The 27,500-nt window shown below is 44.0% G+C and overlaps 1 protein-coding gene across 1 annotated transcript in view; it reads left to right on the forward strand.

The window, feature by feature from the left end:
• The window catches only part of rhbdl1 (rhomboid, veinlet-like 1 (Drosophila)), a 51,306-nt gene that overhangs the window by 15,303 nt on the left and 8,503 nt on the right, over nucleotides 1–27,500 (forward strand). The window contains exons 3-6 of the mRNA XM_066683887.1: nucleotides 9,913–10,137; nucleotides 10,297–10,445; nucleotides 20,020–20,132; nucleotides 25,117–25,217. Of these exons, the coding sequence (XP_066539984.1) occupies nucleotides 9,913–10,137; nucleotides 10,297–10,445; nucleotides 20,020–20,132; nucleotides 25,117–25,217 (588 nt within the window). The remainder of the gene's footprint in view (nucleotides 1–9,912; nucleotides 10,138–10,296; nucleotides 10,446–20,019; nucleotides 20,133–25,116; nucleotides 25,218–27,500) is intronic.

The raw sequence follows: 27,500 nt of genomic DNA on the forward strand, positions 1-27,500 counted from the left end.
AAATAACCATTTTATTAAATTGACGGAAAAACCCGAGCTCTCTACGGAAATTCTTGAACGCGACCGTGACGTCACTGGTGGACAACAGCTGAACAACGCCGCGGTAAAACACCGTTATGACTGACTGTTATGACAGTATCTAGATAAATAACCAACATTATTCATGACAATAGCCTAGCAATAAGCTAAACTCAAATTTAGAGGTACCGTTATTCTTGTAAATGTGATCGAAGTCGAACTCGAATTCATCCGACACTATAAACCTCCGTAATGCAGCTACGTAGCCGAGTATAATCTGAGACACCGAGTTTAGCGAGTCAAGCTAACGTTAACTAACACCAACTAAAACAGGCGAAGTGAGTGTCCTTACTCTGTTTACCTCCATGTTACAGAGGCTCTTGAACACCTTTCGTTTGTGTCCTTACATGCCCATATTGTTGGAAAAGCGCCAGTGAAATGAGCTACAGATAACGGAGTGAGCGGAGGGTCCTTTCCAAAGTGCCCGTTTAAAGTTGACAAATTTAGTCCATTTTCTGGATATTTTGGGATCTTTGGGCCATTTGTTCACAGATGTCCCACTGTACATTGAATGATTGCAGCCAAAAACAACACACCTTTTCCTCATTTTGCATTAAATTAAGTGCAGCTTCTAGAGTGTTGTCCACCATCTACGTCACAGGCAAGACGCCTATTAGAGTTTCCCAACACCGCTGGGGGGGGGGACCAACGGTCTTTTAAACCTTATTCCTTCAATTACTAAGAAATAACATGTTTTCTGACGATCAATAAACACAAGTTAGGAACTCAAACTCCACTGTATTTATTTGTGTGAAACTTTCATAGAGCTGCTGCTTAGTCTTTAAAAAGTCCAGCTTTGGTTCGCAGCTCAGTCAAACTCTAATATGCCAATGCTCTCTCTCTTTCTCTCTCTCTCTCTCTTTCTCTCTCTCTCTCTCTCTCTCTCTCTCTCTCTCTCTCTCTCTCAGCCAGTTCATGATTTTTAAAATCACATTTAAATGATGATATCTCTGTATGTACTTTGTCTATCTTCATGCAACAAACATGCAGCACAAAGCCTGTACTTCTGACTGAAATTAGCGTCAGAAATAGGCAGTGCTCAGTGTAACTTTGATCTTTCCTGAGGTTTTGCGAATCCTGAGGGTTACAGGTGTTTGTTTTTTAACTTTATTCTGTTCAGTAAGAAGTCGTAGTTCTGTGTGAAAAACAAGGTTTAAATAAATTCCAGTGGGCGGGGCTCGAAAATATTTTCACCTACAAAAGGGGGCGCATTGCAGAAAATGTTTGGGAATGACGTTACACACACACACACACACACACACACCCGTGTTTTAAATTACAGGCTGTAAAAATTCTAGCCGCATTTATGTGATATATACCAGGGTTTTTCAACCACTGAGCCTCTGAACAAAAGTGGGCCAGAAATCACACTGTAAGTGGTCTTTAAGCTCGGGCTGAATGGGAGCCAGTGGTCTGTAGTGGGCCATCAATGGCACTTTATTGTAAACATGTTGTGGGTCCACTCTCGGCTGCTCTGGCAAGTGGTTTTCACAGAGGATCCCCAACACAGCCGACGGTGAGCACAGTGAACTTGGCACAGGTTTTTAAACCGACTCCAGGCGTAACTCCAGTGGCTGAGCAGTGGACATGGGAAATCCACGCAGACATAGTGCTTTCCACCAAAATAAAACTGGTTCTTAAACTTCTAAATCCTGATTCTTAGATCCTTGGTGCTCTCCAGCGAACCAGCCCCCCATGTTTTGATGACCAAGTATACGTCATCAGCAGGGGGCGCTGTGGGGCGCTCGGTTCCAAAGCTGTAGAGAAATGGACAGAGTCATTGTTTATTATTTGTTTACAGTAAGTTCAGGTCATAGTCAAATAAACAGCGGAGAATAGCAGGCAACACAAAGCCAACTCTCCTCGTCACAATAAACGCAACCCCAGAAACACACACAGACGGAGCAATTTCCTGTTTTATTTCCTTTTATTTATTCTGTAACACAACGTCCGTACAGCTCCACTGCGCCATTACACTATATTTCAGGCTCTGAGCTCTTTCTGGAGCTTCTTTATCTTGACTCGCCCACAGACGCCGTCACGGTCACGGCAGGAGAACCCTCTGTTCTTTGGTTCCAGCTGGAACAAAGCTTTCACGTTTGGGAACCAACTGATGTGGGTGGGAACGCCCCAAATGGTTCCAAATTAGGTTCAAGAACAGGAACCATTCAGGGCCCAGTTTCCCAAAAACAAATTAGTGTTAAGATAATCTTAACAGGGAGAGAGAGTTCAGTGTGATGTCTGTTTTATATGTGGTTTTTATTCTGTGATTCTGTGGTAGAGCAGAGAACATAAAAGTATCACACAGTTATAGTTCCAAAGTGTGTGTGTGTGGTTGTTCCAGTGTTTGAAAACTGTTAATGAAATTCTTTTTTTAAGAAAGTTCATAACACCTGCATAATTTTAATGCAATCAAACCCTCACAGAAATGTTGTTTCAACATCTGGTTTAAACCCTTCTAAGAAAAGTAGATGCTCTTAGAGCAGAAAAAGGTGCCCGTGACCCGTTAATTACCTTCATTTCAGAAGAAATGCTGGAGGACAGTGTGTCCACAAACTTTAGGACACAGTTTTAGCAGCTGCCGATAAACTGCCCTGAAATCCATGCTCACACACACACACACACACACACACACACACACACATATATATATATACATACACACACACACACACACACACACACACACACACACACACACATACATATATACATACACACACACACACATACATATATACATACACACACATACAAACATACAGTGAGCACTGAGTCATAGAGTGAATCACATACTGTATACACATACATACATCCTCTCTCTCTGTCTTTCTTTCTCTCTCTCTCTCTCTATCTCTCTCTGTCTTTCTCTCTCTCTCTCACTCTCTCTCTCTCTCTGTCTCTGTCTTTCTCTTTCTCTCTCTCTCTCTCACTCTCTCTCTGTCTTTGTCTTTCTCTCTCTCTCTCTCTTTCTCTCTCTGTCTCTGTCTTTCTCTCTCTCTCTCTCTCTCTCTCTCTGTCTCTGTCTTTCTCTCTCTCTCTCTCTCTCTCTCTCTCTCTCTGTCTCCCTCACTCTCCCTCTCTCTATCAGACTCATTCTCACTCTCTATCTGTCTCTCTCTCTCTGTCTTTCTCCCTCTCTCTATCTCTCTTTCTCTCTCTCTCTCTCTCTCTCTCTGTCTTTCTCCCTCTCTCTCTATCTCTCTCTCTCTCTATCTGTCTTTCTCCCTCTCTCTCTCTCTCTCTCTCTCTCTCCCTATCTCCCTCTCTGTCTCCCTCGCTCTCTCTCTCTAAGTCTCTCTCCCTCCTTTGCTCTCCCTCTCTCTATCACTCTTTCACTCTATCTCTATGTCTCCGTCTCTGTGCCTCTCTCTCTCTCTCTCTCTCTCGAATGGAGAGTGTTTAAATGTTTTTGTTCTGGCATAGAGTATTCAATCACTTTTGCCTAAGGCAAGCATCTCACACACACACACACACACACACACACACACACACACACACAAACTATTTGCTTCCTTTTCTGGCATCATATCGCAGCAATGAACGGGTTTGAGTCGCCATAATGATTTAAACATGAAGTGCGTTTATTTTGGGGGAAAGGAGGAGGAGAAAGAGAGACAGAGGGAGAAGAGGAGGGGGTGAACTTTCATTTTAAAGGGATTTGGATGAAATGTTGAGCAAATCTGGGTCAGTGAAGAGAAGGAGACGAGCGGTGGGGATGTGGAGAGAGAGAGAGAGAGAGAGAGAGAGAGAAGGTTGTAAAGGATAGATTAATACATACACACTATCTGACTAGAATGTTATGGTTGACTGATATGCAGGGGTTTCCTGCAGCTGAGGTTACGGGTCTCGTGTTGTGTGGGTGTCTCTGTCCATTTTAGATGTTGGAGAGTGCATCTCCTCTTCTCTTTAGTTAATATATGCAGAGCTTTATGATACTGCTGCCTTATCACAGTTTTCCAGAGACACACACACACACACAGAGTACAGTACAGCACACACACACACACACAGAAACACACACACAAATGTAGACCTTAGCCTTGGGACAGTATTCATTATTATTGAGTATTATTGACTATAGCAGTCATTTAAAGACGAGGCGATGCTGTATAAAGGTTTGTTCGTTCTCACTCCACCTCGGTTTCGTCTAATCCTTCATTAAAAGTGAAAGTGTTATAACCGTCGTGATGGGGTTTTATTGCGTAGTGTTTTGAAGAAGGGTTTGGTGTTGACTTGTTTTGGGAGGTGTGAGTGTGTGATGCTGGCCGACCCCGGCAAAGTCACATGAGCTCCATCTGTAACGACAGCCTCTTCTCCCAGTCTCTGTTATTCACACAAGTCCAAATCCCGTTTGGTTTTTCTCATCATTTACTGCAAAGTCTACAATTTTATGTACAGCACTGTGAAAAGCATGGTGCCTGTGTACATTTATAATAATAATAATAATAATAATAATAATAATAATAATAATAATAATCCATAATGATTTTTCAAGATACTCAGTCGCTTTACAAACAAAAACAATCAGGGAAACCAAAGTAAATAAGAACATTAACGTCTGTAAAATGCAGTTAGAGCTGGACGATACGGGCAGAATTTATATCACAATATATTTCTTATTTTCTGTCAATGTAACTCCGATATTGATATGAACAATAAAAAAAGCTAATTTAGGATGTTGGATGGTGTCGTAGAGAATGCTGTTGCAGTAATCACTTCTGGATCACAATTTTATTCATTCATTCATCCATTATCTGTAACCCTTATCCAGTTCAGGGTCGCGGTGGGTCCAGAGCCTACCTGGAATCATTGGGCACAAGGCAGGAATACACCCTGGAGGGGGCGCCAGTCCTTCACAGGGCAACACACACACTCACACATTCACTCACACCTACGGACACTTTTGAGTCACCAATCTACCTACCAACGTGTGTTTTTGGAGTGTGGGATGAAACCGGAGCACCCGGAGGAAACCCACGCAGACACAGAGAGAACACACCACACTCCTCACAGACAGTCACCCGGAGGATGACTACTGACGTGCAGACTGACCAATTAAATGTTTACAGAGAAGGTTATCAACCAATAACGGTAGCTCTACAGTCAGACCGTCCAATCAGAAGATTTTAGGCTACTTCACCACGCCCCCTTCTCACTCAAGCGAACCAATCGGAGTAGGGGAGGGCGGGACTAGTTTGTGAACGGAACGCTTCTCGAAGTTGCCGACTCTGGGGATCAAACCAGCCACCTTCCCGTTACACTTTACATTTTTAATAAACAAAAAGCAAGAATTACAATATAGTACCGTTATTTTTTAGGCTGTGCTTTGCTGCAGAAAACATAGTAAATAGTAAAAAGCCTCTATAAACATTCACCTGCGTATAAAAATATAAAAAGCTAATATAATCAGATCATTACAAATAAAGATGTAGCCTTACTCCATTTACTGGAATAATATTAATAAATATCCAGCACAATTTAATAAATAAGGGCGGCATGGTGGCGCAGCAGGTTAGTGTTGCAGTCACACAGCTCCAGGGACCTGGAGGCTGTGGGTTCGATTCCCGCTCCGGGTGACTGCCTGTGAGGAGTGTGGTGTGTTCTCCCTGTGTCTGTGTGGGTTTCCTCTGGGTGACTGTCTGTGAGGAGTGTGGTGTGTTCTCCCTGTGTCTGCGTGGGTTTCCTCTGGGTGACTGTCTGTGAGGAGTGTGGTGTGTTCTCCCTGTGTCTGTGTGGGTTTCCTCCGAGTGACTGTCTGTGAGGAGTGTGGTGTGTTCTCCCTGTGTTCGTGTGGGTTTCCTCCAGGTGACTGTCTGTGAGGAGTGTGGTGTGTTCTTCCTGTGTCCGCGTGGGTTTCCTCCGGGTGACTGTCTGTGAGGAGTGTGGTGTGTTCTCCCTGTGTCTGTGTGGGTTTCCTCCGGGTGACTGTCTGTGAGGAGTGAGGTGTGTTCTCTCTGTGTCTGCGTGGGTTTCCTCCGGGTGACTGTCTGTGAGGAGTGTGGTGTGTTCTCCTTGTGTCTCTGTGGGTTTTCTCCGGGTGACTGTCTGTGAGGAGTGTGGTGTGTTCTCCTTGTGTCTCTGTGGGTTTTCTCCGGGTGACTGTCTGTGAGGAGTGTGGTGTGTTCTCCCTGTGTCTGTGTGGGTTTCCTCCGAGTGACTGTCTGTGAGGAGTGTGGTGTGTTCTTCCTGTGTCCGCGTGGGTTTCCTCCGGGTGACTGTCTGTGAGGAGTGTGGTGTGTTCTCTCTGTGTCTGCGTGGGTTTCCTCCGGGTGACTGTCTGTGAGGAGTGTGGTGTGTTCTCTCTGCGTCTGCGTGGGTTTCCTCCCGGTGACTGTCTGCGAGGAGTGTGGTGTGTTCTCTCTGTGTCTGCGTGGGTTTCCTCCCGGTGACTGTCTGTGAGGAGTGTGGTGTGTTCTCTCTGTGTCTGCGTGGGTTTCCTCCGGGTGACTGTCTGTGAGGAGTGTGGTGTGTTCTCCCTGTGTCTGCGTGGGTTTCCTCCGGGTGACTGTCTGTGAGGAGTGTGGTGTGTTCTCCCTGTGTCTGTGTGGGTTTCCTCCGGGTTACTGTCTGTGAGGAGTGTGGTGTGTTCTCCCTGTGTCCGTGTGGGTTTCCTCCGGGTGACTGTCTGTGAAGAGTGTGGTGTGTTTTTCCTGTGTCCGCGTGGGTTTCCTGCAGGTGCTCCGGTTTCCTCCCACAGTCCAAAAACACACGTTGGTAGGTGGATTGGAGACTCAAAAGTGTCCGTAGGTGTGAGTGTGTGAGTGAATGTGTGTGTGTGTGTGTGTGTGTCTGTGTTTCCCTGTGAAGGACTGGCGCCGCCTCCAGGGTGTATTCCCGCCTTGCGCCCACCGCGACCCTGAACTGGATAAGGGTTACAGATAATGAATGAATGAATGAATTTAATTAATAATTAATAATACAGACGGCGGCACGGTGGCGCAGCAGGTAGATGTCGCAGTCACACAGCTCCAGGGGCCTGGAGGTTGTGGGTTCGATTCCCGCTTCGGGTGACTGTCTGTGAGGAGTTGGTGTGTTCTCCCTGTGTCCACGTGGGTTTCATCCGGGTGCTCCGGTTTCCTCCCACAGTCCAAAAACACACGTTGCAGGTGGATTGGCGACTCAAAAGTGTCCGTAGGTGTGAGTGTGTGAGTGAATGTGTGTGTGTCTGTGTTGCCCTGTGAAGGACTGGCGTCCCCTCCATGGTGTATTCCCACCTTGCGCCCGATGATTCCAGGTAGGCTCTGGACCCCCCGCGACCCTAAATTGGATAGGCGGTTACAGATAATGGATGGATGGATAATACAGACTTATATTAAAAAAAATAAGTAGCTTATAAATAAACGTTTGCCTGAAGAATCCTGATCGCTGTGATTTTATTTTGTGTACATTTTTTTTAAATCAAAGATTTTAAAATCTGCAGGTTCCTGTGTTATTCCTGTGTTTGATTTCTTCACAAATGATTAGAATGCCTTTATTACATTCTTACTGATAACTGAATAAGAATGACGTTTACTTCATTCTGAATATCCACGGTGATTATCGCACGATTGTTTATTCATCTGCAGGATTTTTAGGATGCAGGATGTATATTTTGTCCCGGCCCCACACTCACTGCATGAACCGCCTGTGCCTCAGTTTACCGTCATGTTTGAGTGGACACAGCGTACGCAGCTCATTCTCAATCATATTATTCAGTAAGAAATTCAGTTGATCTGCTCTTGATACAGTTTTATTTTCAGGAAATAACTTTAAAAATAAAGAACAGAAGTGTAAGTAAATGTAAGCATAGTGTGTACAGGATTACGGCTGCTGGCGTCACTGTCTACATATCGTCGCTGTCTGTAACGTCCTGTCTCTTTTCCTCACCATGTGCTCATGTAGCACATGGCTCTGGTTGTTGTTATTGTCTCTGCCCTAGTCCCGCCTTAGCTCCGCCCTCTCGTCAGAGTCTCCTTTGTAGTCCTGCCCTCTCGTTATCGTCCCCAGGTGTCCCTTGTCAGTGCTCTGTATATATACACCCCTTTGTTTCAGTGTTCCCTGGTCGGTTCTTGTGTGTGTTTCTCTTTCTCTGCGTCTCCCATGTCTACGCCTGTTCTCAGTTGTCTGTCTGTTCCTGTTTTGTTCGGTGGTTAGTTTGTGAAACTCCTTGCTCGTGTTTTTGTTTTTGGTCCGGTTAAATAAAAGATTCCTTGCGTTTACGTCCACCTGCCTTGTCTGTCCTGCCCAACCGTGACACTGTCCAATAAAATGTTTAGAACACAGCAGCTGTCCTTCACACTGTGTGAACATTTCGTGACGAATGAACCAATAGAAACGCTCCAAAATGATTCTTAATAAATAAATTATATCTTTTTACATTAACTTCCATTGAAAATTCAGAAGGTTTGTCCTTCTCCTGTAAAGTTGCCATATTAGGGGAGATATATATTTTAATTGGAAAGTGAAGATATGAAGCATATTTTCCAAACTGCTGATGATAAAAAGACAGTGCACAGCTCAACACACTTGGAAGAGAGCGCTGACTCCCAAGTGCTGCAGACCGGGCGCCTGTGTTGGTTAGCATCGATCTGGGCGACTTGTAGAAAGAGAGAAGAGAGAAAGAGAGGCCAGATTTAATTTCTCACGTTCTTGAGGAATGCTTGAGGCATCACCAGGGACTGAACTCGCAGATTCACGATAATGGAGCCAAGGTTTAGACAGCTACACCAAGCCGGGAGCCCCTTGCTAACATTCTCTTTCAAGTAAGAAAAAAGGGCAGCTTAAACTACATATCCCAGCATGCATTGCTTTGTTTCCCAGGCAATCAGTGTTTATGGACAGGTGGGAAAATATAATCTTTGCTAGATTTAGACCTAAGTGTGTGTGTGTGTGCTGTATGTAGTGTGTTGAGTGTACCCGTGGATCTTACAGTACAGTAATGATGGGGACTGTCCCATAATCCAACGAAAGATGGAAAGTCTGGGAAATGTTGACTCTTTTTCAAATAGTTTCCTAATCCCTACATAGTGCACTTCACAGACTGTAAAACCATCTAAGCTACACTTACTGCACTACGTTGCACTGTTTTAGTGCTGAAACTGTTATTTTCTGACATACACTGTGCACTACACAGTGTGGAGGGAGATATTAGTTTCACAAATATCTTTTACAAAATTGCAAGACAGCAGTTGCAGCCTGAATTTATGATGTCATACCAACAGTTCATCACATCCTGTTTGTAAAAAACATGTAGTATATTAATGTTGTGTGTACTAGCTTGCCAAATTCATACTAATAAGATAAGTACATAGTATACATTGTAGAGCACTAGTGCATAGTGCACAGTTGGGGCACAGCCTTAACCTTGGTGCACAGAACAGAGAGAATCGAGAAACTTGTTGAAGTGAATAGAGCTGGAATTGATCACTCCACAATTATATTATTGTATTTTTAAACATCAAACTAACTTTAAAATTGAGTGCAAAGAAATGATGACGGAACCTTTTAGTGAGCGTCAGTCAGTGACAGATGTTGTATAATGTATACTGAACTATTGAAAGAGTGTATAAATATAATATTGCTTTTATATTGCAATATGTATTTAATATTGAATTATTGTCCAGACTTCATTTATTTTATTTATTTGTTTGTTATTATTTTATTTTTTTATATTTTCTTATTTTAATTGCTTTTAAATAGTTTTTAATTATCTTTTTAAATTTTAATTCTGCTACTGTAATTTTTTTGAGCTATTATGTAAAGCAGATTTATGTATTGCCAATGTGTACAAAAGATGCTCTCATACAGTACTCTCTCTCTCTCTCTCTCTCTCTCTCTCTCTCTGCATCTTAGCTAAGCAGCAAGCGCTCCAGCAGTTTTCGCCGTGCCATTGCCAATGGGCGTCGCACTCTGCAGCGAGAGATCCTATTGGACGAGACGGGACTGGGCGTGTACAAGCGCTTTGTGCGTTACGTCGCATACGAGATTCTACCCTGTGAGACGGACAGGCGCTGGTACTTTCATCAGAACAGGCTCTGTCCGCCACCGGTCTTCATGGCCATCATCACTATTGTGCAGGTGCATGCACACACACACACACACACACACACACACAGCAACGTACACACAACAATGTAAATACACACCAATAATTTTTATTTCCTTTGGACCTACTCACATCTTTTGAAACATAGGTGTTATCAGTCATGAATATCTGTGTGTGTGTGTGTGTGACAGATTGTGGTGTTTATGTGTTATGGAGTGAGACTCAATAAGTGGGTTCTGCAGACGTATCAGCCCGACTTCATGAAGAGCCCGCTGGTGTATCACCCAGGTCATCGAGCCCAAGTCTGGAGGTTCTTCAGCTACATGTTTATGCATGTTGGGTAAGAAGACCTGCCAAACACACACACACACACTCATACAAACAAGGTAATCACAGTACGGCTACACAGTATATCCAGTGATGAACTTGTAATTCAGCTGGATTTCAGACAAATACGGAGTAAAACAGATGAACGTTTAATGTTAAAGAACAGATCAAAGAAAATATGCCAGGTCAACAACCAAGACATCTCCACACATCAGATCCAAAGAGCAAAACAAAGTAGAGAAATCCAAGTCAAGAGCCAACAAATGAACACAATGAAAAGGAACAGACAAACATTTAAACAACATAAAACACAGGTGAATCGCATCAGAATTCAGGTGACGGAGACCGCCTCCCGTGTCCCTGATTGGATGCAGTGCAAAGGTCCGGTGGCATGTGACTCCCGGAGGAACTCTGGGTATTGAAGTCCACTGTCTCAGCAGTCGTAGACGCAGACACTGATCCGACAGAACCCCGAGGCCCGAGATAAATTTCTCAAAACTCTAAAACCCACCTCTGAACTACTGTTATTTTCTACTCGAGCGCCTGGGGCATTTCTAATAGTGTGTAAGCACTAAGGCAACATTAATGGACAGGCAATTACTTCCTTATTATTTTGGGTTTTTCTAATGTTTCTATGTGTTTTCAAGAGGCTGCCCATTGAAGAACAGGGGGAAAGGGTCAAACAAGTATGCAGAGCAACAGATGCACTACAGTCTGTAACTGTAGAACTAGAGCAACCCTGGCGCTGAGAGAGTGGACAGTGTAGAACAAGGCTGATGGCGTAAGACAGACAGACCACGGATATGATCCTCTGATTTCCCACAGTTTTCCATGTGGCTTGGCTCTGTAGATGGTGGTTTTACTGTATGAGGTAAGGGTAGTTTTTCATGTAAAACTAGAATTGTCGTATCTTATGTGTCGTGCTGTGTACTATAACGTCATTTGTCCATCACACAACCACCGCAACCCAGCCGCTCCAGTGATAAAGACACACTTCCTGGTTGTGCAGCCACTGATGTAGTGTCTAATAATTCAGGCCTGTGTATGTTCACATTAATGTGTGTATCTTGAGCCCACCAACCCACACACTGTGAAGCAAGACCAGTCAGAAAACATGGGACAGAACGAGCGTTCTGATTTTGCTCTGCTTCTGACGTCTAGTGTAGAGACTTAAGAGTCTGATCTGTCCAATCAGAGCTCTGGAGCCATATTTATGTGAGATCAATGAGAGCAAAACTGAGAAAACGAGAACGGAGAAGAAAGAGAACAGAGTGAAAACGGCTAAAATCCAGAGCTTCTGCTCCTCGCTCCTCACTGCTGTGCGCTCGGGGTCGGGGTGAACAGCGAGCGGCTGTCACAGCCACTCATCAGTCTACATTACACCACTAGCCCAACTGAAGTGAACTGCATCAACAACTTTGTATACAGCATCGCTGAGGTCTGATATTGTGCAAACTGTAGTTTCAGAGCTTCGTACTGTCCTGGATGAACTTTGATCAACGGTTAAAATGGAGCTACAGGGTATGAAGGCTGAGATGGACTTTGTTGTGATTAGGTCTGCGTTTTCTGCTTTGAAGTGTAGCGTTACAGCAGCATTACAGTGCTCGGATGATGTGATCTGAAGAGGAGCTTTTAAATAGAGAATTATTTTAGGCTACACCTGTATGTACTCTCTTGCTGATTCATTGCTGAGTGTGGCCCTCTGTGCATTGTCAGGACGAATGAATGCTTTTTCATTAGACTTTTATTTAGAAAACAACAAGTTAAGTCTGGCTTTAAAGCAGCACAAGGTAAGATTTGGCATTTTTGCTCCTCGGTTCCACCTATATTTCATTCATTCATTCATCATCTGTACCCACTTATCCGGTTCAGGGTGGCGGTGGTGCCGGAGCCTACCTGGAATCACTGGACACAAGTCCTTCACAGGGCGACACACACTCACACCTATGGATATTATTGAGTTGCCAATCCACCAACCAACATCTGTTTTTGGCCTGTGGGAGGAAAGCAGAGCACCCGGAGGACACCCACGCAGACACAGGGAGAACACACCACACTCCTCACAGTCACCCGGAGGAAACCCACACAGACACAGGGAGAACACACCACACTCCTCACAGTCACCCGGAGGAAACCCACACAGACACAGGGAGAACACACCGCACTCCTCACAGACAGTCACCCGGAGGAAACCCACACAGACACAGGGAGAACACACCGCACTCCTCACAGACAGTCACCGGGAGGAAACCCACTCAGACACAGGGAGAACACACCACACTCCTCACAGACAGTCACCCAGAGGAAACCCACGCAGACACAGGGAGAACACACCACACTCCTCACAGACAGTCACCAGGAGGAAACCCATGCAGACACAGGGAGAACACAACACACTCCTCACAGACAGTCACCCGGAGGAAACCCATCGTGCCGCCCTCCCCCTACATTTGAAATCAGTGGTAAGGGGGAGGGAGTTGTTTCCTACCCTCATTCAGAAGTTACATAGTGCAGTTTCTGCAGTGCTGAGCCCGGAGTATCAACAACAGAGGCTCTATTTTTCTTGTTACCGCCAAGTGGAGCATCACAGTGATAGTGGAATATCCACACCAAAATATTTTAACTTCATCAAGGTTTTACTAATCTCTAAATATGTTAATCATGCTCTAAAGATGAAATTGTAGCACCACTGGAGGCAAGAAGTACGTCATCATTTGTGTTACCTTTTTCATGCCGCGTGTGCTGTTCTGTTGTGTAGTTTATTACTGCACTCATCTGTGCTGTATTTGGCAGATACGTTGTGGGGTTTTTAGCAGGCAGTTCAACTTAAAACAATGTTTAGGGCTGTTATTAGACTACAAAGCCCTGGAGATGCCTGTAAGGAATGTTTAGTAAAGTTGTTTAAAAAGGTTGAGTGTCATTTTCCCAACTTTCCCTTCTGAACTGAAGCACAGAGTGTCAGTTTTGTTTTACAAAATGGACACAATATCAGCAAACCAAGTGCAGCTTCTCCAGTTTGGGAGCATTTCGGAGGGAGAGCTGGGCAATTTAGACGAAGCAATAAGTAAAGTCTGTGCCAGAAATTTGCTGTGAGACAGGGAAATGCGAATTTGAGATCTCATCTAGCTTCCCGTGATCCAGCTCTCGAAGCCCAGCCGCCTCCAGCAGCAGAGTCATGGAGCAGCCTTGAAATGAACAGTTCAAGCCGGTTCCGGCCAACAATCAGGAGTATAGCACCAGAATCAGGATAAATAAAGTAATATGCGATGGTAATATCGCAGTTAAATCACTGCACAGGAAATTCTTTCACAGCGACAGCCCTCGTCTGCAGTCTGAAGAGCAGTAATGATCTGACCTAAAGAGCTGGTGGAATGAGCCGCTCGAGCGGAGCTCTGTTATGTTTCTCTTGTATCCACTTAGACAAGGTCACACGCTGTAAATATATGAAATGTATAAAATATAACTCAGCCAATGCAAAGAGGTTCAACCACTGAGCCATTCTTCAGGAGAATGATGATAATTGTACTGCCTCTCAGGAAAGAGAGAGACTCTGCTAGGCTGTAGACATGAATGGTATGAACATTTTACCTCGTGATTACACCCCACTGAGGAAAGTTGGGGATCCGTCTGTGTTTTGCTCAGCGTTTTCTGGGCAGAGCATCAGTGGTTAAACCACATTTTAACACTTTTTCATTTACAGTCCAATTTACACATTTTCCTTCATACATTTCTTTTGTCATTCTTTCAAAATCAGATCAGTACATGATATTAATCCAACAAAAGTAGGAATTGAAAGCTTAAAAATCAGCCGAATAAGAGTCTGAATGCAGCTCCATAATCACAGAAGAGTGAGGAGTGGGTGCTAATCTCTGACTGTGGAACTCTTCTGAAGCCGAATCAGTCCCTAAATGTAACTAAAGTCCAGCAGCTCCTCTGATATCACTGCAGACTGGTGCAGAGCAGTGCTAGTCACATGGGAATAAAGCGCTGCTCTTTTTTATTTATGTTCTGATGACTCATCAGGGGGAGGCACCATTGATTTCAAATGTAGGGGGAGGGCGGCACGATGGGTTTCCTCCGGGTGACTGTCTGTGAGGAGTGTGGTGTGTTCTCCCTGTGTCTGCGTGGGTTTCCTCCGGGTGACTGTCTGTGAGGAGTGTGGTGTGTTCTCCCTGTGTCTGCGTGGGTTTCCTCCGGGTGACTGTCTGTGAGGAGTGTGGTGTGTTCTCCCTGTGTCTGCGTGGGTTTCCTCCGGGTGACTGGCTGTGAGGAGTGTGGTGTGTTCTCCCTGTGTCTGCGTGGGTTTCCTCCGGGTGACTGTCTGTGAGGAGTATGGTGTGTTCTCCCTGTGTCTGCGTGGGTTTCCTCTGGGTGACTGTCTGTGAGGAATGTGGTGTGTTCTCTCTGTGTCTGCGTGGGTTTCCTCCGGGTGACTGTCTTTGAGGAGTGTGGTGTGTTCTCTCTGTGTCTGCGTGGGTTTCCTCCGGGTGACTGTCTGTGAGGAGTGTGGTGTGTTCTCCCAGTGTCTGCGTTGGTTTCCTCCGGGTGCTCGGGTTTCCACCCACGGTCCAAGAACACACGTTGGTAGGTGGATAGGCGACTCAAAAGTGTCCATAGGTGTGAGTGTGTGAGTGAATGTGTGACTTTGTGTGTTGCCCTGTGAAGGACTGGCGTTCTCTCCTTGCGCCCAGTGATTCCAGGTAGGCTCCGGACCCACCGCGACCCTGAACTGGATAAATGATTTCAGACAATGAATGAATGACTTATCAGGATTTTGAAGGGTTGTTTCTTTTTTCTCTACACCCTGTCACTCAGCTCCAAGAGGCAAGAGGACACTCCAAAACAAGGGGTAATGGTAAAGGGTTAGAACATAAGCAGCTGGGGTACTGGACAGAATGGTTAGCAGCATAATGTAAAGCTTCCAGAAGGGGGCGTTGGTGTACATGTTTAATTTGTGTTTGTGTCTGTTAGAATTTCGCAACCCATCCAAAGGTCAGGACCCAGGGTTTGACAAATGAGAATGAGAGTGTTTATACTTGTGCGTTTGATGTGTCTGCGTCACTTGGAAACTACACCTCTGCAACACTAGGGCTGGATCACAAATATCTTCCGCTACACAATGTAGTGCACAATGTAGTAGAATGTACAAGAAAACTGAAGCGAGATACTAAGAGGGGTTCCTATTTCTGGACTTCCTCAGTTCAACTTCATCCATGTTCGTCTGGCTATGGACCAATCACAGTCGTTGTGGTCTGCGTCGACATGACGCCTAGTTACATTTCTTTCAAATTAAAAGTGACGGTGAAAGTGACATGCTTTATGATCATTGTACACCCTACAAAAATATTTGACTTCTGTGTTTAGCCCAAACGTGGCAGTGAACACACACTCACACTAGTGATTCGCGCAGTGAACACACACACGTTGAGCAATGGGCATCCATCCACAGCACCTATGGAGCATTTGGGGTTAGGTGCCTTGCTCAGTGTTCCTGCTGGGTTTGTGTCGACGGGGGACCTGTAGTGTGGACGCAGAAGCATAAACTTGCCCTAAGTGTTCCACTTGTCCAGATGTTTTTGTATGAGTTGGTGTCATCCACAGAGCTGTTCCTGTAAAACAGCAGAGTGAAACCCTGTGCTTTGGGTGTGAGCATCATCATTACTAGTCAGTGTGAGCACACCACAGCCACAGAAGTCCACAGCCTCTTCCACAGTGTGGGGGATAGTTTTGGCAGCAGCGGCAGTGGCAGACGGAGACGGCGCGAGGTTAAAGACGTCTGTGTGCGGTGACAGCGCTGTCAGGCCGTGAGCGTGTCAGGATGTCGTTCCAGCAGAGCCGGCTGCTTTGTCGGGCCTCCGCTTTCTTCCCGGCGCTGCTCTTACTGTAGCTCCTGTGGTTTACTGGAGGCTTTGATGGCTGTCTGTGTCGGAGCAGAGAAGGAGCTCCTCACCGTACTGAGGTGTCAAGAACGATGGTGTCTGTGTGTGTGTTTTTTTTCATACAGAATTCATTCTTTATTTCATAGACAGATAGATTCAACTTTAATGTCATTTCTCAGTAAATACAAGGCAAGAAAAGGAAGTTAGCATCTACCAGAAGTGCAAATAAGCTCTGTCAGTTTGGATGGGGGCCGTCAACAGACATTTTCAGGTCTCTCCAGTGTCACTGCAGCGCTGAGAGTACACCACCCGAATCATACCTGCTCTGAGAGGGTCCTGTCCATTGAAGAACAGAGTGAAACGGGGCTAAGAAAGTATGCAGAGCCACATGGACCACAGTGTGTCATTGTAGAACCACAAAGTGGATGGAGAGTGAGTTTAGAAAGATGGCAGGTGTTCCTAATCCAGTGGTCGTTTAGTATAGCGATAGCGATCACAGTTTAATTAAGATAAAGGAATGAAGAAAAATGTGCAGCTCTTGTTTCTTGTTTATAACGAATGAATCTGAGTCATTTTCCTTTGGCGTGGTTAATGAACTGATGTGGGGATGCTTTGCCCGAAGGAGCTGAATCCTCTGTGCTTTAGCTGCTTTGAGAGAGTTTGTTTTCTTAGCGTCTCACAGCTGTGTGTGTTTTATACAGTAGTGTTTACTGCAGAAACCTTTGTGTATCTACTGCACACATTATACTTCTGTTCCTAGCGCGGTGTGTACGCTCGTAGTCTGATTAGAGGTTCAGATGTTGTTTTCCTTTGTCTAGAGAAACATAATTATTTCCTTAATAAACACTCTTAAAAATGATGGGTTTGTTATTGAAGTAAATGCTTCTAAATAGAACTCTGAACTGTTGAAAATCATTTTTCAAGATTAGAGGGTTCTTTGCAACGTGACGGGGTTCTTCAGCTTGATGGAGAATGTGCTATAGATAGTTCCCTACAGCACATTTTAGGAAAGGTTTCTATATGGCACCAACAAGGTTTCTTTTATTGTTACGATGTCAAGTTTGTTACAACAGAGGAACCATTTTGTTGGGAGTTAAAACACTAGTTTTGACTGGGTTCACTGTCGGGCTGCGTGAGCCTCGTATTTGTGGGTATGGGTCGAGTGAGGGGTTTTCGGCACTGTGCAGTTCATCTTAGCACAGCCCGACAATGCACTCCGACACACATGCTGACGATAAAAACCCACTTCTGAGAGAGAGCAAATGTTAGTGACTGGTGCTGGAGGAACAGAAGTGTTAGAAAATAAGTGAAATAAGACGTTTCTACACAGTTTAGAAGCACAGCTAGCGCTAACAGGCACTTGTGGTGTAGCACACCACAGCAGATGATTTTCCAGCGAACAGAGGCTCAAATCACACACATTTAGAGATAAAGCCTCATAGCTTTCAAGTGAAGCATCTTCTGAGTATTTTTTTTTCTTTTTTTCAGATTCATTCCTCTTTCTTTGAACCCAAACTCAGTGCTAATCTCCCGACTGCAGTGGGCTACTGGGCTTGGGTCTGTCCAACAGTCTGTGAGCTCCCACAGCACCCCCTCCCTGTGGCTCTCAAATGCACATGAATAAACTTATTGGCCTTGTACTTAGAACACAGTTTAGAAATTTCACACACCACACACACCGTCCACATTTTTAAATACCTTATTACTGTTATACCGCCCAACCCTACTGTGGATTCCAGGACCTTAGTCTCAACCCTTCAGCCCTGACAGAGCTCTGGGAGTGTTTTACCTGCCCCCAAATCTAAACATCTCAGTGGAAAGAGATTTTCTGATGATAGTCATAAATCAGGGGTAATTAATTAAAATTCAGTACAGTCCAGTGAGAGAGAAATTTCTCAAGCCAAGGTCCAGAACTTAAAGTATAACCTGCATATTGAAGTAGCCTTGTAGTTATAGCAACATGAATATCAAATAAAATTACACTTTCAATTACATTTCAGTATACAACACGATTTATAAATATTATAAATAACAAATATCCTAAATAAAATGTAATTTTACTTTTTAAGTAAAATTTACAAATACAAAAGTTTAAAAATATATATACATAAAATACATATACAGGAGGTCCTCGAGTTACGTCAGTCCCGGGTTACGATGTTTCGTGGTTACGACACATCTCCCATTTACTGTATACAGCCTTGTTTGGACTTAAGTGGTTTTGTGTCGTAAACGTCGTAACGTGAACTTCGTGTGTGGTGTGCGCGGCGCGGCGAAAGAATACACGGTTACGCGGCTCGGGACCGAGGAGGATAGGTGTTAGGATAGGATAAGTGCTTACAGTATGTTATTTACGTACAGTATGTACGTATGTTCCGACTTACACCGAAAATCGGTTTACGACGCGACGTAGGAACGGATCAACGTCGTAAGTCAAGGACCCCCTGTATATATAAAGTCCCTAATGACTTGTAGTTGCAGTTGACTTACTGCTTTACATAAGTAGCAATCTGATTGGTTCTTATTTTTGGAGGGCGGGACGCTTTTATTTAAGCAAGCTGATTGGCTCTTATTTCTGAAGGGTGGGACTTTATCCATAAACAAATCTATGTTCAGCTTTAGGAGAATTTCAACCCATAATCGTTCCCTTATTTTTACAGTTTCTGGTTGTAACTCACCCAACACCGTCGTCCCGAAAGTGTCCCAAAAGATCTTTTATCTCGGGCTGTTTTTACTGGCCCCAGGACAGCGGCGTCTGGACCCTGCCCTGTGTGTGTCACTCAGTGGAGTCACAGCGCTCATCATAATGCACAGATCTGATTGGCTGAGGAGCCTCACGTGTGATATGCAGAAACACATGTGATTGGTCTGTGAGTTTCCTGGAGCGCTAAACCTGCACCGTAACGACTAGAAGAGTCACACCACTTCAAACACACACTCTGTTCACAATTAAACAGCTCTGAATAGTTTATCAGCTACAGGTCCAGGTCCGGATCGGACAGAGTCTGGGTTTGAATGCCTTTTGGTGACCCCTGGAAAAAATGCAGGATTTAACAAATGTATAAAAGTAAAATAAAAATATGATATGTTTAATAAGTGACGTGAGTGTTAATAACTTATCTTTTCATTTGTAGATTAATTACTAGGAAACTTTATCGAGGATGTATGTTTATTAATCTCATATTCTATTCTGAGTAATCACGACAGCCCTGGGTTTTAGTGACACACTGTTTCTTTAACAACAATTAGAAAATGATCCTGTTTTGAATCTGAATGGTGGTTGAAGTGTAATTTATACGCTTCTTGTTAAAACAGAAGCCCGCAGAGGCGTTCTTGGTGCAGTGTAAATTGCAGAAATGGCATCGGAGAGGATCCTTCGGCAGATCGAGAGGGAATTCACTGACCTCAATCTGACTACTAGTGTGTCACACGCACTCACAGACTAACACTAGCATGCACACGCGTATGCTGACAAAGAAGAACATACTCTCCAGACACATGCTCACACACGTGCACACACACACACACACCAATGCCCTGGCCTATATAACTTATGAACTTCTTGCCCTTTTCTCTGGAGTCCACAGAGAGTGCACACTGTTTTAGAACTTATTTTTAGGCTGAATCTTGCTGTGCCCTGCAGAGTTCACGAGCCTTTAACTGACCATGTGTGTGTGTTTATGTGTGTGTGTGTGTGTGTGTGTGTAGGTTGGAGCAGCTGGGCTTTAACGCACTTCTCCAGTTGATGATTGGCGTTCCCCTGGAGATGGTGCATGGGATCCTAAGAATCAGCCTTCTGTACATGGCAGGAGTTGTGGCAGGTAAGTCAGTGTGTGTGTGTGTGTGTGTGTGTGTGTGTGTGTGTGTGCGCGTACCAGGAATATATTACATTGCGAAGACTAAAAACCTGTTTACACAATCACATTGTGGGGACTGTGGGGTCTTTCTTGTGGTGATCACCAGCTGGTCCCCACAATGTAATCATTACATTTCATGGTGAAGACATGTTTTAAGTTTGGGTTTAGTGTTAGGGTTAAGTATATGGTTAAAGTGAGGGTTAAGCTTATATTACTACTGTGAAAAGTAATGTTAAGTCACCAGAAAATGAATGGAAATCTTTGTAGTGTCAATGGCTTGAAACTGTGTGATTATGGGATTATGGGATTAAAGGCTAAGCACCACTTAATGGACCTCCACGAATATTCCACATTACTGAAGGTACTGACAGATATAAGTATGAATTAAAATGAAAATAGCAGCTTAATTTACTTTAAAACTGACAATTTTATTAAATTGACGGAAAAACCCGAGCTCTCTACGGAAATTCTCGAACGCGACCGTGACGTCACTGGTGGACAACAGCTGAACAACGCCGCGGTAAAACACCGTTATGACTGACTGTTATGACAGTATCTAGCTAAATAACCAACATTATTCATGACAATAGCCTAGCAATAAGCTAAACTCAAATGTAGAGGCACCGTTATTCTTGTAAATGTGATCGAAGTCGAACTCGAATTCATCCGACACAATAAACCTCCGTAATGCAGCTACGTAGCTGAGTATAATCTGAGACACCGAGTTTAGCGAGTCAAGCTAACGTTAACTAACACCAACTAAAACAGGCGAAGTGAGTGTCCTTACCCTGTTTACCTCCATGTTACAGAGGCTCTTGAACACCTTTCGTTGGTGTCCTTACATGCCCATATTGTTGGAAAAGCGCCAGTGAAATGAGCTACAGATAACGGAGTGAGCGGAGGGGCCTTTCCAAAGTGCCCGTTTAAAGTGGACAAATTTAGTCCATTTTCTGGATATTTTGGGATCTTTGGGCCATTTGTTCACAGATGTCCCACTGTACATTGAATGATTGCAGCCAAAAACAACACACCTTTTCCTCATTCTGCATTAAATTAAGTGCAGCTTCTAGAGTGTTGTCCACCATCTACGTCACAGGCAAGACGCCTATTAGAGTTTCCCAACACCGTTGGGGGGGGGCCAACGTTCTTAAACCTTATGTTAATGTCTATATATTACCATAAGTTGAAATGAAATCCTATGGAGGTGTATTTGGAGCGAACCAGTTACAGACCTGTAAAACCTTTTCCTCTCTCACAAACACAACTTTTACAACAGTTACACCTTCACACAATTCTTTAGGTTTTGCTGCAGTTGCAAATCAGTGTGTGAAAGTGTGCAATAAGAGTCACACACCTGTAAACTTTTTCTTACAAATACATCGTTTTTTGTTTTTTTGTTTTTTTGGAGTTTAGGTCCATAACTTAAACATCTGTTCAAATCTCAAACCTCGAGTTTCTCACTCACACACGACACATTCTGCAGGCTCTCTCTCGGCACCAGATGTCTCACTCAATGCTAAAGAGGTTTGTGCATCTGTAGAGCCGGGGGTGGGCACTGTTCGGAGATCGTCTGACCCTTCGGACCAGTCAGAGGAGCTCATTGGCCACATGTCGGATGTTATTGGCTGATGTCTCCTGGAGGGCCTCCTGCAAAAGGCCTGCTCCAGGAAACAGGGAGTAGAGTAGGGACCCTGCAGTGGAAATCGCCCAAACACATTCCCCCAGAACACACTCCCTGGGGTACTGCTCTGTGAGCAGAGGGGCAGAATGTCTCTATGGGGGGGTTGGAGCTGTTAAACTGAACTTCACGCTGAAGCTTGTGTTTTATGTACATTTTTAATCGTAATTAACGTTGTATTATAATTAATGTGTTAACATATGTTAAAGTCAACAACATAAGTATCTATAAACTTAACACTATCAGTGGCTTTGACCCTGTACTGTGTGTGTGTGTGTGTGTGTGTGTGTGTGTGTGTGTGTGTGTGTGTGTGTGTGCGTGCGCTCTGTGAATAAATTAAGCTGGAAATCACATCATATTTATGCCCCATAGATCACCAGGGCATCGGCCAAAATCAATAATCTCTGCAGCTCCCAGACACACACACACACACACACACACAGACACCACTCTCCCTTCTCCACCTCTCTTCACACACCAGCATATGTGGCTGGTCTTCCTGAGTCTGCAAGGTGTGTGTGTGTATGTGTGTGTGTGTGTGTGTGTGTGTGTGTGTGTGTGTGTGTGTGTCGTGAGCAGAGAGCAGAACAGCGGATTTCCATAATCAAGCCTGTGCCAAGGTCATCTCATCTCATCACACACACACACACACACACACACACACACACACAAACACACACACATTTACAATATATATTTGCACCTTTCTGTCCTCTACACTCTGAACTCGCCTGAAACTCTGATGGAGGGAAGCTTGAGTCAGGCGAGAGAGAGAGAGAGAGAGAGAGAGAGAGAGACAGAGAAAGAAAAAGAAAGAAGTATGGAAAGTAAAAGTGCTGAACTTTGCATACACAGCAGGCACACGCAGCACTACGTGGGTGTTATAGACAACCTGTCTCTCACACACACACACACACACACACACACACACACACACAAAGTATATGCTGTGTCAATATGTAATTATCAGAGCTGAATAGAGTGTAAGTTGAAGTATTTACTGTGTTTGTGTCTGAGTGCATATTGAACCTTTGGATGATTTAGATTGCTCTGTGTGTGTGTGTGTGTGTGTGTGTGTGTGTGTTTGTTTTCACACTCACATTCTGGGGATTTTATTTATTTAGGTGTCCCCAAAAAGTAAATAAAAATATTTTAATGTTTAAGAAATGAAAAGGAACACAAGGTAAGATTTAGTATTTTTGCTCCTGGGCTCCCTCTGCAGGTGCAGAATATGTTTAATCATATTAAATGACGTTGACTACATGATAAAACCCATATATCGCTCATAAAATACAACGGAACGTGTTATTACAATCATAGAATGTAACTTTGGTGGCACGCTAGCTGTTATAACCACAGCAACCAACAGAAAAGCACTTATTACCAGAATCGATGTCTAATGCTAAAAAGTGAGCTAATCCGGCTAAAGTTAGCAGGCGCTAGCACTCGCTCTCGTTCATCAGTAACTCTCAAAAATCGGATTATAACACTGTCCTCGACGAAGCTTGGGTTCCACAGATACAAAATGTAGTTCTAGCCAACACTTCATCCACACAACAACTGGAGAAAAACTCATTACCAAAATAAATGTCTAACATGAAAAAGAGAGCTAATCCGGCTAAAGTTAGCAGCCGCAAACCCTTGCTCTCTCTGCCCTAATGCCCATACCGGAAAAAAACAAGCTACATTCTTCTTGTAGTGAGGTAAACATCCATGAGTAGTGCCGGGGGATATGAGCGCAAATTAATATCACGATTAATGAAGGATTATTTTGTGTTTGTGTTTATGACCCTCACAGTTCAGTGACGAGGCTTGTGCTGTAATATGCTCCAGTGTTAAAGCTGGGGTATTGTTTCTAATGTCGCCGGGAGCTTATTCCTCTCTCGTTTTCTGAGCACTGTTTATATTTGGTGTGTGATTGTGGTTTTGTCGCTGAAACAGTTTTTTCTCAGTGTTTACATTTGACTTCTTTTTGTTCAGTGTCGTCTTAATTAAAGTCAAAACACAGCACTGCTCGAGTCGTTCGTTTGGCCTCGGCGTTTAGGTTCTCCTCCATGTGGCAGATAGGGGGCAGAATCACATGACTACAGCTTGGTAGTGTGGTATTAAAGGGACAGTACATGAACACACAGTGGGGACATAACGAAATAAAAACAATTGATATGATAGATACACACAAGATCATGTTATTTAGACGTTCTGAATGTCGATTTCGATTCATTTTCAATTAACTGCCCAGCCCTACTCATGAGTTCTGTTCCGTAAAGCGTTATGCTTTTCTCGTGAGACCCCTCCGCCCCATGATTCTGAAGTTGCACGGCAAGTTTTTTTTAAAGAAGAAGACCTGGGAGCAGTCAGAGAGGCGCTATAACCCTGTTACAGCTCGGAGGAGCTTCACAATATTTATGAAGATATCATTTAAGGTAAAACTACTACATAGTGATCCTTTAAGGTTAGGGTAAGTCTCCAGAAAATGAATGGAAGTCAGGGTAGTGTCCTCGCAATTCATGAAAACAAGTATGTGTGTGTTTCTGTGTCTGTCTTTTGTCCACACACTGGACAGAGCACCCTCCTGTGTCCCTCTAACGACCGTGGGGTGGTGGGGTCGTTAGGTGGCCTCAGCGAGACGGAGTAATTAGGATGAACTATGTTTCCTGTAGGTGTTGTTTTGATCTCTAAACGCTCTCCAGACTGAACCCTCGCTGTTGACGTGACAATGTTCATAATCTGTGTTGCCATAGTAACCATTAATTGGCTTCATTGTGTTCATCTAATTGGTCAATCGCAGGGACGTCCTCTTGTGCCGCTGACATCTGAATGTGCTGCTGAATTGTGTGTGTGTGTGTGTGTGTGTGTGTGTGTGAGACAAGAAATGGATGAAGAGAAAAGCTGATGAAATACAAACAGTCTCATTCTCTCTCTCTCTGTCCTATCTCTGTGTTTCTTTTCTCTTTTCTGTCTACTGACTCATTCTCACTAACTCTGTTTCTCTGTCTCCTTTCTTTCTGTCTTCCTCTTTTTCTCACTCTTTCTCACTGTCACCTCTCTGTCTCTCTGTCTTTTTCTTTCTGTTACTCACTGTCATCTCTCTCTCTACCTCTCTTTGTCTCATTATTTCTCACTGACACCTCTCTCTCTCTTTCTCTTTCTCCTTGTATCTTTATATTTCTATTCTTTTGTCTGTGTCCTGTCTTTCTTTTTTCTCACTTTACTGTGTTTCTCACTCATTTCTCTCTCTCTCTCTCTCTCTCTCTCTCTCTCTCTCTGTAGGGTCTCTGACGGTCTCTATCACTGATATGCGAGCTCCAGTGGTTGGGGGGTCTGGAGGAGTTTATGCCCTCTGCTCTGCACATCTCGCCAATGTCGTCATGGTAACCAACACTAACCACTGACATGGCTCATACGTCTGTGAATGAATGAAGGAGAAACAGGGTGGGGGGGGGGGGGGGGCATAATGGATGTATTTTTGTTCGCTTTCAACCTGTTTCCCTGGAGACCAAATGAATCTAACACACACACACACACACACACACACACTGTACTGGTATGTACACAGTGCCGTAAAAACCTATTAGTCTCCCCACAGTCACTGAGTTTGCCTTGACTTTGTTGATGAAATCAAGAAACTCTAAAGTGAAGTAAGAGTTCATACCACACTCTGAATAATAGTTTATTTCTCATTCTGACACTTACCCCTGTGTGGAACCATCATTTTATATCAGTCCTTGTTCAATAACTTCATTTGACCTTAAAGGGGATGTCTATGATTGTGGAGGTACGCAGTTTGTTTACATTCCGAAGCACTGCGTCTTTTAAGGTGGAACGGTGTGTTTGAGAAGTTAAAAGACGCGGCTGATTTTGAACAAGATTTTAATCACTATTTGAATTACCACAGAAACATAGTTTTGTAGCACTGTCGCTAATGCAGTTAGCCGTCTCGCGAGTTTTGAGATATTTCCACCTTAAATGATCCAAAACAGCAGAAAATAAGTCAGTGTTACCCCCCTATGGAGCAGGAATAGAGCAACATCCTCATCTCGGTTTGAGCTTTTCAGCGTTTGGGGTCTCTCCGTTGTCTAAAAGAATGACAGATGCCTTTTCACTGCCGTGAGCAGAGAGAGAGAAAGCCTAGCGTACCGGACTGAGACACTTTGTTTATTTACTCGTTTACAGACACTGGGTCTTCGTACCGACTGCAGAGCAGCACATGGTGAGGAACCATCTTCAGAATTTTATAAAAAGTGTTTTTTGATTACAGCCGTGAACTTCGCCTTTAACAGCGGTGCCTCCAGGTCCAGACACATGCTGTAGTCATCGGCCAGTCTCTCTGGCTGCTGCGGGAGATTTACTGCCCGCTCTTTGTGTGTTTTGGACCATTGCGTTGCACCACAACCCGTTTTTAGGTCAGATTCAATCCACATTCCAGTGTTGTCCTCTCAGATTACTGGACACTGCACAGAAATATGATGCCCTTCTTTAACCGCAGCCCTGGCTCGGTTTTGGCAAGACGGGAACGGAAGAGCTCATGTTCTTCTCAGTCAGCACTGGTTCCTGGCACTTTCATAAGATCCCGACCTCTGACCTCTCACAAGGCCGGGACAGGCAGCAGATACGAGGCGTGTTCAAAACCTCTTTTCACCACATTTATGTTGATTTTAACTCCTTGTGGACACACGGGGACGAATGTGCAAACACAGCTTACACAGTCTCTGTTTAAAAAGCACTGGAGTAGAATTCTGTTCACACGAGAGACCCCAAGGTCGCACAATGCCAGAGGTATTGATCACCCCCCCACCCCCCCAACTAAATTTTTGAGTAACTACCGCCGTGTCGGTGTAAAACAACCAGCTCAAATCATCCCATTAGTCCAGGACTTTTATTTTGTAAGATATGATAAGACAGACCTTTATTAGTCCCTCAGTCGTGAAATTCAAAGTGTTACAGCAGCAAAGGGACAGTAAAGTACTCAGTAATAGAAAGAGGGAACAAAAGAAAAGCTTAGTGATTACTGTGCACACGAATAATAGAATATAAAAATATAATAAAACGCATAAAAATATCAAAAACTGTGAAGAATACTTACAAAATATACATGAGTATTGTATGTAGAATATTGCACATTATACATATATCCATTCTGTATTGTTAGAGTAAGTAAAGTGTCAGTGTTTTACTGGGAGCAGGGGCTGGTTGTAAAGTCTAACAGCAGCAGGAAGGAGCTGCGGTTGGATGTGGATTATTAACTGGCTCTGAAATAAAATAAAATAAAAGCAGCACATGACGATAAGAGCTTCTCCTCTTTTCTGCTCATATGAACAGAACACACACTCCTGCTCTGGGGGGGGCTTCGTCAGCCTCTGAGCTCCATGATGCTACGTTTCCACCCGGATACTAACATTGACTCTATGTTTTAAAAAATAAAATGTATTAGATTTAAGGAATTAGAGAAAAACAAGGAAATGTCAGAATGTGGAATAATGAGTTTTTTGCAATCTCACCTCTTACACACAGCCCCCACTCACACACACACACACACAAACACACACACACACACACACACACACAGCCCCACTCTCACACACACACACACAAACACACACACACACACACACACACACAGCCCCACTCTCACACACACACACACAAACACACAC

The sequence above is a fragment of the Hoplias malabaricus genome, chromosome 10 (assembly GCF_029633855.1).
Source record: "Hoplias malabaricus isolate fHopMal1 chromosome 10, fHopMal1.hap1, whole genome shotgun sequence".
NCBI classification, from domain to species: Eukaryota; Metazoa; Chordata; class Actinopteri; order Characiformes; family Erythrinidae; genus Hoplias; species Hoplias malabaricus.